Source organism: Ptychodera flava, chromosome 2 (genome assembly GCF_041260155.1).
Source record: "Ptychodera flava strain L36383 chromosome 2, AS_Pfla_20210202, whole genome shotgun sequence".
In the NCBI taxonomy this organism is placed as follows: Eukaryota; Metazoa; Hemichordata; class Enteropneusta; family Ptychoderidae; genus Ptychodera; species Ptychodera flava.
This window is the reverse complement of record NC_091929.1, coordinates 27211004-27223665: the sequence shown is the minus strand read 5'-3', so window position 1 is coordinate 27223665 and position 12662 is coordinate 27211004. Positions and strand designations below refer to the sequence as shown.

General features: G+C 37.8%; 1 protein-coding gene across 1 annotated transcript; it reads right to left on the bottom strand.

The window, feature by feature from the left end:
• Positions 1-5484: 5484 nt before the first annotated feature.
• On the bottom strand, positions 5485-12020 carry LOC139118287 (uncharacterized). The gene is made up of 6 exons (XM_070681558.1): positions 11795-12020; positions 11103-11267; positions 10108-10284; positions 9057-9254; positions 8012-8227; positions 5485-6496 (listed from the first exon to the last, which is right to left on the bottom strand). The coding sequence occupies exons 3-6, from the start codon at positions 10211-10213 to the stop codon at positions 6444-6446; spliced, it is 573 nt and encodes a 190-aa protein (XP_070537659.1). The 5' UTR covers positions 10214-10284; positions 11103-11267; positions 11795-12020; the 3' UTR covers positions 5485-6443.
• Positions 12021-12662: the final 642 nt, after the last annotated feature.

Here is a 12662-nt window from a genome sequence, read left to right as displayed (position 1 = left end):
CAGACAGAATTGACTAGGATGTAACAAGTGTCGTGCTCTTTGGTTGGCTACAGTCGCCGTCAAGGCGCGTATTATCGAACGATGCTACCAATTCATGTCTTCTATGGACTTGATTCAGATGACCATAGCCGAAACTGTCGTCTGTTTTTATTTTGGCTTTAAAATGAAACCGTTTTGGTGGTTTTCCTAAAATTTCTGATTATCCTTGCGAGGGCATAACTTGTACAGCAGGGATAGTACAATCGATTTTTGCGATCTTGATTTTCTTTTAGTGAGACTTGGCAACTTTTGTAGTAGAACATCTGAACATGTCACCGACTTTGAAACAATTATCCGACAAAATCATATTTGTGCCTCCATCGTTGTAAACTTGAAAACAACATGAAAATCGATGCCTGCTAATCAGGGGACGTTTGATCGCAGAGCATCGATTAATTCTTGATAGGTTATGTGAATCATAAGTAAAACTCATATTTCTCTAGAAAATTGACTTAAATTTGTCAGACCGTGCTGTATTTTCAAACTCGGTACATCAACAACGTGGGCGTACATGTTTGATGATCACACAAACTATCCTGTATAGAGTATTTGTTTAAAAGTCCTCCCAAAATGTTAATCACTGCCGAAGATTATATTACTAACAAAGGCAGGGAGTTCTTTATGGTCCAAAATAAACAAACCAAGGAGCTTTTTTTCATGGACGCCCATTCACTTAGCAAAACTCAGATGTTATCTCTGAAATTGTTATTGAAGATTTAAGTTGAAACTTTTAGTCATTATAGAGGACAGTTTTGCACATCATAGGGGTCGGGTAAGTAGAAATCAAGTCAATTCACTCACGGTGGCTGTTCATATCATCAATACAATGTTTAATATACACTAAAACTTTCGCCCTAAGGGCGCGCCGAAAATGGAAATGAAAGTGCCAGATGGTGGTTGGAAAGGAGTTTGATATTAGATAACTTTTCAAGTCCTCCTCCCTTTGCAATGTCACTTTTACAGATCCAACCTGGCATGTTGTAAGTTTCATGCTAAGATTCCCCGGCACCAACGCTGTAGGTTCGAAATCATTTCCATATGAAAAGATACCCTACAGGAGGTGTAACTGACTGTCAATCGGTGATTGCTCTACAAATATCACGGGTGATGTCATATTCATAAACATTGTGATCTTTTGTTCTACTTGATCGGTAGTTTATTTACTCTCTGGGGAGTCATAAGCCGTTAATTCGGCAATGCGGAATTTTGCCGCTCTCAGGGGATTAGTCTACCTACATGGTTTGTGCCGGCCAATCCTCTCATGTTCAAGCCCCCCTGAATGCAGCCTAAACATCGGTATATGTTAGATAATTTGTTCCTCCTGTACCAAACTGTGCGCAGTAACCCAGATTTGCCTTGATGTGGTAAGAGAATGGTTTAATGTTATACTGTGGAAAATTTGAGCAACAATTTGAATCTTTCACATTCGACGCGCGTATTACGTTAAGAAGAACGGCTTCATTGATACTGTTGTTGAAAAAATGGTTGAGGACAATACGTCTTTAATTGATAGAAACGCAATGACAATTTGTTTCAGATATAATCCTTTATTCACTCCCTATTGTTTGTCCATGTTTACGTCACAGCTTTTTGTAAGACTTTGGTAATGTTGGTGACAGGTGTTTCAACTGGTGAAATGAAAGTGTTTCCTTTTCTGTGAAAAGCACAAGGGTAGATATGCCAAAGATTTCGCTATGAAGACGAAGGCAATCTTTACGATACCTATTTTTAAGTACATACAATACAACTTTTTAAACATGAATTATTAAACCATTTGTACATGTCAAAAAAAGCGGGGTGAAACTTCAAATATCTATGTTCAAAGGAATATTATATGATATCATACTACCATGCGTCAGTGTGATTTGACGAGAGCGCATTTTGCCGATTCTAAAATACTGTTTTATCAGCGATAAAATGGGCCCTTAAACTAGCATAGAGGGTTAATGCAGAAACAAATAAAGGGAAGGGTAGAATCTTGTAGGGAAATTTTAGAGGTAGTAAATTAATAAAATAAGTTAATGGTTAGTATTATGAATAGTATTATGCAAACAGAGGTGTACACTTTTTCATCCCTGTTTCAGAAATGCCTTACTGTACTTTTTGTACTTTGTAATACTTACACTGTCACTTTTTGTCGTCTGCTTATTGTGCGCGTGTGTTGTCAGCTTAATCCCAACATAGAAATGCTCGGTCTTGGGTGTTGAATTTCCGACGATCGGTCTCTCAGACGGCCGTTTTCTGCATTAGGGGCTTAAAGTGCCGAGAATGTCGCACTAAGATGACAAATACACACAAATTGATAATCTATTCTAGCAATAACACCCGCCGCAGGCGGGTATACAAATGGGTATCTATACCTGCCTGCTGCGTGTCTCATTACAAAGTATGCAAGCTTTAGGGCATTTAGAAACGGACAATCTAGCCAACAAGAACAAAAAAATTGAATGTTTCGGTAACACTGTGCAGGCTTATCATGATAATTTAGACAGTATTTTACAAACATTGTCTTTGTTGTGAGGAAACTAAATCTACAAGGCCCTATAAACGCCTGATGGTACATAGAAAATGTCCACATCGACTGAGTTACAACATTAAAATCCCTTAGCATCTTCTTTTTGGTTTTTTGCTGGATAAAACTAACCATGCCAAAAATGAACTAGAGGTAAATTTATACCTTATCGGTCCTATTTCCATAACGGTCCCTGCTTTACCTAAAAAGACTGACAAAAGTACATTGACGCGTTCAAAACTGCTACGTATTTAAAATAAAACTAAAGTTTCCAAGCTTTTTCTTTAAGGTTGACCCCTTCAGTTTTGCTTACTAATTGTAGGTCTAGTGCGTCCAATTTCGGGATACTTGTGGGATGGAAGAAAACGAAAACTCCGATCATATCCCGTACTCGTTAACATCATCAAAAACAAAGCGTGAAGTTCAGAAGGCACAAGGCATTATTATAGCAAAAGCTGAATTAAAGTCTATTCCCAACGTTGAAATTTCAGTATGATACTTGCATGAGTCAACTTTTAGCTCTGCCTAGTGACATATTTGATTACATTCCGTCCCGAGTTAATGCGAGGATTATTCAAGCAATAAAGCACGCCCAGCGAGAGTGTACATTTCTTACTACATTAATACCACGCCTACGTACATGCCCTTTTGCCAGGTTGGTATCCACAGATTAGTAGATATTTTCTGTCTTAGAAAGTGCAATAAGTGGAGTACAAAATTTCTCAAGTCATTCTGAATTTAGTGACTAATTAAGGTAGCTTTTCACCTTTTGCGACAACTTCTATTCAACCGTGAATTTTACCATCAAGTTGTGTATTTCTACCCAAGTACTATATATCACCTGAAAGCTATTCTATGAATTCTTTGTTTGATCAAGAAAATTAATGGGTGATGAATTTTAGTGAAGTTTTAGTGAAAGTGTAAAGAAAATGCTTAAACTGACGTAAGTCAGAGTTGAAGGGGGCTATTGTGTAAGTGTTAATGAGTAATTGCAATTCAAAGTACTTGCTACAAAACCGTGTCTCCGATTTTGAAAAATACCTTAGTTTTTTCACAGTGCTGAATCTAATTTTATCAACCGATTAGTCTCACAATGCCGTCTATTTAAGTAGCGATAACTCAACTCTAAAGACCTACATTAAAAAAACTGAGACACGATTTTAGAGATAACCTATTCGACAAACATATGTGAAAATCTGGTGGACTTCCGTTCACACGTTCTCGAGTTTAACTCTTTTGAGCTTGCTGCAAAGTGACAAAATGCCGAACTGAGAAAAGGGCCATTTAGTAAATTGACTACAGGTCCCACCATTACTCATGCTGTAGATTGTAACACTTGATATATGCTGCTATCTGTGATCGTACCAACCTGAAATTGAATCTTCAAAAAAATTCAAGTCTGGCCTTGTTGTGTCGCTAACACTCAGAAGTTGCCATCTTATGGGAGCGCCCGCCCCTATGACAAAAACGTACGATCCACCGTTTGCGCCTGATCTCTACGCATACACACGATGGTCTTGACACACGCAGTTACGGTTGGTTTCAATTGGATTTTCACAGCGGATGTTGTCCAAGTGCATGCTACAATACAGTGGCGCTGCCGCTTAGCTTAATCCTTTGCCAATGAAGACTCAGCGGTAGTCTAAAAACGCAAAAACGTGCATCTGTTCCTCTTATAAATTTTTATCGCAAAATTTCAGCCAAAAACAGAAACTTTCAGACCAAGATATTCTTCGCACTCGAAGATCGATATTACAGGAATACTTTTCGTGGAAAAAACAAATTATCGTGTTTTCGACATAAAATACCCCTGTAAATGTGGAAAGCTACCTTAATTGGCGACAGACGACACTTTAGGAGAGGTCTCAGAAAAGTAGATTGCCCTATAGGTTCAATAATTACGCCTGTAGCCGAAGAGCGAAATGCCGCCAAACTACCAGTTGAAAGGCTCCCTCACAAACCCCTAGACTGAAAGATTCAGCCGTGTGCGGGCGCTCCGACCTACAACCTACGACTGCGACCTACGACCCTTTACTACGACTGAAGGCATACTGTTGAAATCCTGTTCTCCAACATTTTGTTGGAACCAATCATATTACAGGGATGAGTTAATTGACAATATGTAGGGTAACAGGACCGCCCACGCCGCTCACTCATTATGGTCATTATGTACTAAATAGCCAACGTGTTGAATATTAAAATTGCACTACCGTGATTTACATATTTGAGAAGTCTGTAATGTCAGTTGTGGGCGATACTTTTTTTCTTTTGAGTTTGCCGCGGCCAAGTACAGTGTGCCTTCAGTTGTGGTAAAGGGTCGTAGGTAGCAGTGCTCCGGAGAGCCCGTATACGACTGAATATTTCAGTCTAACAAACCCCATACATATACGTATGTTTATGTAGCCCGTAACAATGTAAGCTATTTTGGCAAGATGAAAACAAAAGAATTATCTCCGTATAATGATACAATCTTCCCTCTCTTATTTCGCCACACCTCCCTCTCTCATATCAATATTGGTTTCCGTGTAATACCTAAAGTAACACCTTCCTATATCTTTGTTTTCAAAGACTGCCAAATCATTATCACTGTCACACATGGTCATTAATGCATGGTGGAAATTCATGGTCTTCTCAAATTTGCACTGCAAGCTGATTGCATTCTCAACAGGGAATTGAAGTATTACACTTTGTGAGAGAAAACGATGTTTTCAGTCGGTTTGAACTCACAACGTACGGTACCCAATCACCTAGCGGAGAAAGCTACAGACAAAACCGCTCGAGAAATCCCGAATCTCAAAAAGACTGGTTCAATAACCGAGCTAAAGTTGTTACAATTCTGACTGCACCCTCTGTACTCGCTGTAGAGTTCGTGAAGCATTCACGCACGCACACACACTATCATACATCGCACAAAAACTTTATCGAAGCGAAGCAATGAAAACATCGCTTTACTGGGCGGAAGACAGCCTCGGGGACAATTCTGTTCACCAGCAGAACTATCAAGTGATGAAATGTTATTTCATACTGCAGCCGCCGCTTTTAATTTGCGTGTTTGTTTGTTTGTTTGTCTGTTGGTTGATTGGTTTGTTTTCGAAAAAAAAATTGTTCGTGTAATAGAAGTTTTTTTTCTTTTGTTACACGTTTATTTTGCTTCATATTTAATCATGACATGAGAAGGGCTGTTCCATACACCTCACCCCTTGCTCCAAGTAAAGTCACTGTCGTTATAACTCTCTAGTTTGTGATGTTTTTGCAAATGATGTATGTACGAGCTCGAGTGCGTGCGTGTTTGTGTGTGTTGTGTGTGTGTGTGTGTGTGTGTGTGTGTGTGTGTGTGTGTGTGTGTGTGTTTGGATGTGTGTGTTGTATTTAAGCTATAGTCATAACTCAGTTGCATCATCACGTCGGATCATTCAGCCATCCACGCTAAAAATTGGGGTGGCTAAGCAAGTTTTCCGATGCCTCATTGTGCTACTCGACGGTGATGTTGGTTTCAAGTTCAAGTCGTGATGGTGACTCTTGATCCTGATATGTTTATATTGTTCATAAGTGCACCCTATGTATGTTTATATGTACGGATAAATTTGTGATATTTGTGATAATAGACATCCATCATTCTATTTTGAGTTCAATAAGCTATTGTGCATGACACGTTTCAGGGTAATATTAACGTGGAAAAAGAAGCTTCAGCTCTTTTAATTTTCGTGGTCATTTTTGTCGTTACCAGCCATCACTCGTACTTTACAGGCAGTATACCTTTCTGGGTCTTGTGTCAACAACGTACCACTGACGTAGCGCCCTCGCAGGGGTGTGTCACAACCACAATGGAAGTTAAACCTCTTCCTATTGACCATTTTACGTTGTACCACATCATCACAGACTGCGTTGTTGGCTATGTATCGTCATCATCACCGATGCGAACTTCAGTATCGATAATAGGATAATCTGATTGAAAAAAGAAAGAGTGTGAGACTCTTATGTGCTTTCTTTCTCTTGATTCTTTTCTGTCAGAAAGCTAAATACATGCAATATGAACAGAAAGATTTGGTGTATATATGCGGCGGCGGGCACAAGAAAGCCGTATTGTATCATTAGACTATCAAAGAGGAGATGATAAGCTAAGACAATGCCATCAAGTAGGCAGTGACAAACTGAGTCTTTCCATGTTCTTATATATCTTACTATAGAATAAAACAAGGTATTTGTAAAGGATCCGGTGAATCATTGTGAATATGTTTAGAAACCTCCGAAGTGACGCAGCTTGGACGCCGATGTTCTTTCATTCTCGCTTGCAAGGATCCTTCTGTTTCTCCGATAACAGTCCATTGTGCATTCATTATCCCCAAAACCCTCACATCGGATGTGATAAACGGGACAACATAAGTCCGTCGATGGTGTGGCATCCTTGCAAGCCTGAGCTGCGTCACTTCTTCGGAGGTTTCTAAACATATTCACAATGATTTCCCGGGTCATAATTTCATGGCAGAAAATGTGAAAATCTTGGATCGGGAGCCGGATTGGTTCAAGAGAGGTATTAAGGAAGCTATATACATAAGAACACATAAACCAACGCTGAATGGGGATGGCGGACGGTATCAGCTACCTCGAATCTGGGATGATATTTTTAGATCACGCATGCGCCGTGGTGCTAATCAACACCATTGATAAAGACGGCTCGATAGTTGTCGAAAGCTCTGAATAGAGAAATAATTTTCTGATGCTGTACAAAGTATTAAGCTACAAGAGTTTTCTGTGGATGATGTCTGCCGAAGATATGTCCGCGTAATATACAATTCTGCCCATTTTACTAAAATAAAAACAAAGCCCTTTTAACTCTCAGACTTTGTTTAATGATGCAGGACGGTATGAAAGTGATCACATATGTGTGCACATTTTGAGCCAAATTTATCGGTTGTAACTTCGAAAATTTCCTCTTCCTTAGACCTATTATCGCAGAGGTTAATTTCTCATTATAAAAAATCAATATGAAAGTCAGGCGTAAACGTGCAATGTTGGGTTCTGGAAAAACAAATTTCCTATACGTTTACGGATTTTTGAAATTCAAAATGGCTGCCATCCCGATGTTAACTGCATGAAGAAAAAAACAGGTTGATTTTCGTAAAACTAAGACGATGAAAGTGTTTTTAATCCAAGAGCTTTAAAACTATGTCTCTGGAGTTGGTGATGAGAATAGAATTGTAAAACTCCACTTGAGGCGCATACTACATAAAACAACAATAACCAAATGGTTAGTTTTACACTTTTAGAGAGTCGTCTTCTGCACAGTTTGCCCATTTTTCATCGACTAGGGATAACACTCACCCTTTATAGATGTTATGGTTTGTTTTATATTAAAATTTTTAAATCGTATTGGCGTAAATTCATACATTTGTGACGCACCTAATAGTATCTACCTTGTTCAAAGGAAGTTTTACCGTAATCATAGTAACAGCCGCATACCTGTGCAATGCTTTGTATTGACTATTTCCACTTGGTAGATATCGAAGGATTTTCCCAAGTCGATTTTCCAAGCAGGCTGATTGTCATCAGATTTGCCTCTCGCTCTATCACTAGTTTGGTCATGGTCGGCCAGTGATGTTTGATTACTCATCTCCACACTCCCTATTATCTCTTTGCCTTTAGCAACATCTGTTACAGGCACTGGTGGCTTACAGACTATGGCGGTAATTAATAATAAATATCCTAAAATGTAACTATTTTCATATTCAGGAAATAATACAGATAAATTCCAGTTTAAGTGGAAGAAATATGTGTTTTGTGATGCGAATTAGGGGAAGACCTTGAACTGGGTGGCAGTTAATGTATTTGATGGTGAGGATGATTATGACGATGACGATGATGATGATGGTGGTGGTGGTGGTGGTGGTGGTGATGATAATGATGATGATGATGTGAGGAAGGAGAGGAAGTTGTCGTGGCTGGACGAAAATATTTGGAAGAGGTGGTTCTAGCTATGAAAATCAGAAGGAATCGCCGGTTATAGTTATGATGATGATGAAAGGGGAGATCATCATTGAGAAAAGCAAGTTAAATGCGTGGTAGAACAAGATGAGTATAAGGAAAGCTATATCATGAAAGTGTCATAATATAATTCAGTGTGTTAAAAGATAATGAGTCGTATCGTTTACAAGGAGTAAGAGTAAACAAGTCTCGGCATAGACATATTGTCCGCAAACAAGTGTGAAAATGTAATAACAGAAATAAAGCGATTCTTATGTGACTTTGCAAAGAGTGATTTTCCGATATTTATAAAACTTAAATAACATTTTTTCGATGATTGTATTTACAGGCAAGGAGCAGATTTGTGTCTGATCAGTTTGAGGAAGAAGAAAAAACTTACACCATTACGTAAAAATACTTTGTCGGTATAGCTATGAGAACGTTGTTGTGTCCGAGAAACTTATATTAATCGAGAAATTAAAAAATCCATCTCAGATTCAAAGACGTTAAAAACGTTTATATATAACACTCGTATAGGCTTTACCTGGGGCAATGATTTCAAGTTCACAAAGCGACCAAGACTTGGCCTTTTTAATCTTCTCTATGTTCACGTATCTGTAAATTGCCTGACAGTCCTTCCCAAAGACGACACAGTCACTTCTTACTACGTGTTTTAGACACTCTACATTTCGTCTGGATTTAGTGCTGTTTCCAGTAAAGATTGTTACATCAGGAAAACGGCCTATTATGAAATATAGTGGATTTCAGAATAGCTTGGAATTACAACGCGCTTGGGTGATAAAAAAAGTTTCTGGCTATAGAAAAATGACTCCACCGGCATTCATTACAAATTATCTCCTTCATTACAATCTACAAGAATTTATCCTAGCAATACGATGAACACTGTGCACCAGTCAACATCGTCAATGTTGCCGTCCTCCCACTGAAAACAATCACCCATACACTGACTACTTGGACATTCTTACATTGCCTTTATCACTTTTCCCGGTGATGAAACTAAACAGAACGCTAACGATAAGTTTTTCGGAACATGTGTACGAGTCGGTACAGCGATTGGCATTTCCTTTATACACTAAACGTGTTCTATACGTGAGAACATTGGACGTCGTATTTTGTTCAATTCTTGCAAAGTCTAACAAAGGAGAACGTTTGCAATGAGTTATTTAATCAGAAGACTTGTATCACAAATGATCTCCACGTGATCATGTTATGGTAGTAGTTGTGAATACCTGGAAATTTGAAAAGTACCAAATAATTGCCATTTCGAGCTTAACATTATACAGTTGCAGTCTCTCTCCCCCTTAACATAAGTTGCGTTTACCGTGCGCGTGTTTTAATTATCCATGGCCCCTAAGGTATAACTAATTCGCAATTCTACGTTTGATAAGGTTTTATAACACAGTATCCACAAAACATGGAGTTGATTAATTGCTTGCGCGCGCATTTACTTTCGTATTGTGTTGACGAAATTTCGTTAGGTAGATCAATTGGGCAGACGCATTAAAATTGAAAGTCGATGTATTACATTTAAAAGGATAATATGCACTAATAACACACAGAAGTATTATACTTACCCCGGTCTCGATGTTCCAAACGCAATTTAACTCGATGAATGTCAAACGATCTGCCCAGATCGAGTGTGATTTTCTTGACATCCCCTAAGCTCACACAGGTAGACATATCTCCATCAACTAGTCGTTTCAGTGCCGCCCTTCCTTTGCCACTTATATCTTTAGCAACTGCAATGTTTACTGTCAAATAGAGCATATGCGTTATAGAAAGCTTATCCTTGCTTCATACAATGTTGCAATTCATTCTGTGCTTATTCAAATATTTACCATAAATCCTTGCTAACCACTTTATCAAAAACCAAAATTACCTAATAATTAAGGGTACCATTTCTCCTGATGTACGATCAAAATAAAATAAAACTACATTAAAACGCAACTTAGCCAACTATGTTCTTTATTTAAACAGCACGACTCAAATTTCTGTTGGATTTCCTTTTTTTCAAAATTTAAGAACGTAAAAGTTTTGGAAAAATTGCCATTTTCTGTGTTTATAATCTACATTTGATCTTACTAGAGAAATAAAAAACTGGAGACTTGACAGACCAAATTTCATTTGACGTTTAAATTTCAATAGTTATACATGATTTATGTTGATATGTCACTTTTTCCTACATTCAAAGAAACGAAAGCAGGTTTGCATATTTCAGTATCAACGCACTGTTGACATCTTTATTGACTTTGATCACACTGCATTTTTCTTCTGTATTCACAGAATTGCGCATATATCATTAAAATTAAGGTCTTTAATCTTTAAAAAGTAGTGTAAAAGGAAGTCTACATCTAGGTCTTCTTACCCTCTAGAGTCCGTAAATGTTATCAAGTTGGCGACCCTGTCATATAAATTCGTGCAGTTATGCACTATGCAAATTAACCAGAGACTAGCCACTCATTTCTGAAATAGGGTATGAATTCGATTACACAGGACTGAATTCTCTTAATCTTCTTTGATGTCGACATCTATACTTAGCTCAATGTAAGTATCTAAGGAAAGCACTTACTTTGCGTGCGTTTCGCCTAAGCACTGGCCAATATTATGGCAATTCCAACAAAGATTGGTAATTTCATGATTGCACCATACATGATCTTCCTCTAGCAAGAAGAGCTCGTAAGTTATGTCGATATCGTGATTCAAATGCAACAGGTGAATCAGGAGAATATTCGATCTAAGAAGGAATTATTGTGCACAATAAGCAGGGTTAGGTACAAAGATATCACACACACACAAACACACACACTCACACACACACACACGTCTGTACATATGTATGTGTGGGAAGATGATATAAAAGACACTTGTCGTGTCATCCTTTTTATACATTTTCATTTCACTTAAACGTTTACTTTTTTTTGAATATATGTCGTGTCATCTTTTTTATACATTTTTATTTCATTTTAAACTTATTATTAAATATTTATAGCACTCTTCTGGGCGGCATAATTGGTTCCTACCATATTTATATCAGAACTATATATCTAAATCAATGAGAATTCTCTCTGTGAAATTTGTTTCTTTGTCCATGTTACGCATTAAGTTGAGCGCACATTTAAGAGTTTTTTGAACAGTTTATCATTGAGTATAATTGATACATTTTTTCTCATCAAGCTTTTACATGATAAAACTGCAATGTTAGACAAGCCCATGGTGCGCTTGCCTGTTCTGAGAAAGGTTAAGCTTTATAAAACAACTCACCTGGAATTGTAATCATTTAAGGAAGACAACACGTGTGAAGATGATGAGTACTTTTCGAAAACAAGAAACAAATTAATTAATTAAGAATATCCACAATCTTTCATGGGTTAGTTAGTCTAGTTCCACGTCTGCTATTGAAGAGAGGTCCAGTGTCGTAGGAACTGCAGTTAATACGTATCAGAACAGAGTGAGACTACTTAGCCACAAAGCGGCTTGTTCACGTTCTAAATTTATAAAAAGTATTAATGTACACTTAAGAGGCTACGTTTACAATAACAGTTTTGACTAGATGAATAATTGGTTGATTTCGGGTGGGTCATTTTGTGCCTACCAATCAATCTTCGAAAAGGCGGCAAACTCTTGACGATTTATTTAAAGAGTGAACAGTTGCACCATCGGTATTATTAATTGTATAAGTTTACCTTATGACGGGCTCATGAAGTCAATTGCCCATTACTCATCTCGTATATCGAACGTCGCGAGCTCCATAGGATTCAATTGTAACTCGTCGATGACGTCGCGGGCCGCATAGTCATCATTTGACTGAAAGTGAACCGGAACTTTTTTCAACTTGACAAATTTTGGATGTAAAAATGTTGAAACTTCGTGTTTTGCATAGGAAATCCTGGGTTTTTTTTTTAATTTTGCTTAAAAAATTGATAAACCGCATAACAGTAGTTTAAATAAATCAATGCGCCATTCGATGATAAAAATCGTTTCATTTTTTAACGTATGTTTGTCTGAGATGGAAATAAAGCATTTGGTTATCATTTGCCAATATATATGCATATTGCAAGTGAATAGTTTGAGGGAAAACTGTGTAAAAGACGCATGTAATAAAAACATTATATCCCAAACATGGGACTAT

What these genes read in the sequence shown, in the direction of transcription:
- LOC139118287 (XM_070681558.1), bottom strand. Translation starts at nt 10,213, where the DNA reads ATGTCTACCTGTGTGAGCTTAGGGGATGTCAAGAAAATCACACTCGAT. An exon ending in TTTGGAACATCGAGACCGGG is followed by an intron (nt 9,255 to 10,107) that starts GTAAGTATAATA and finishes ATTTCATAATAG; the next exon opens with GCCGTTTTCCTGATGTAACA. An exon ending in ACTTGAAATCATTGCCCCAG is followed by an intron (nt 8,228 to 9,056) that starts GTAAAGCCTATA and finishes TTACCGCCATAG; the next exon opens with TCTGTAAGCCACCAGTGCCT.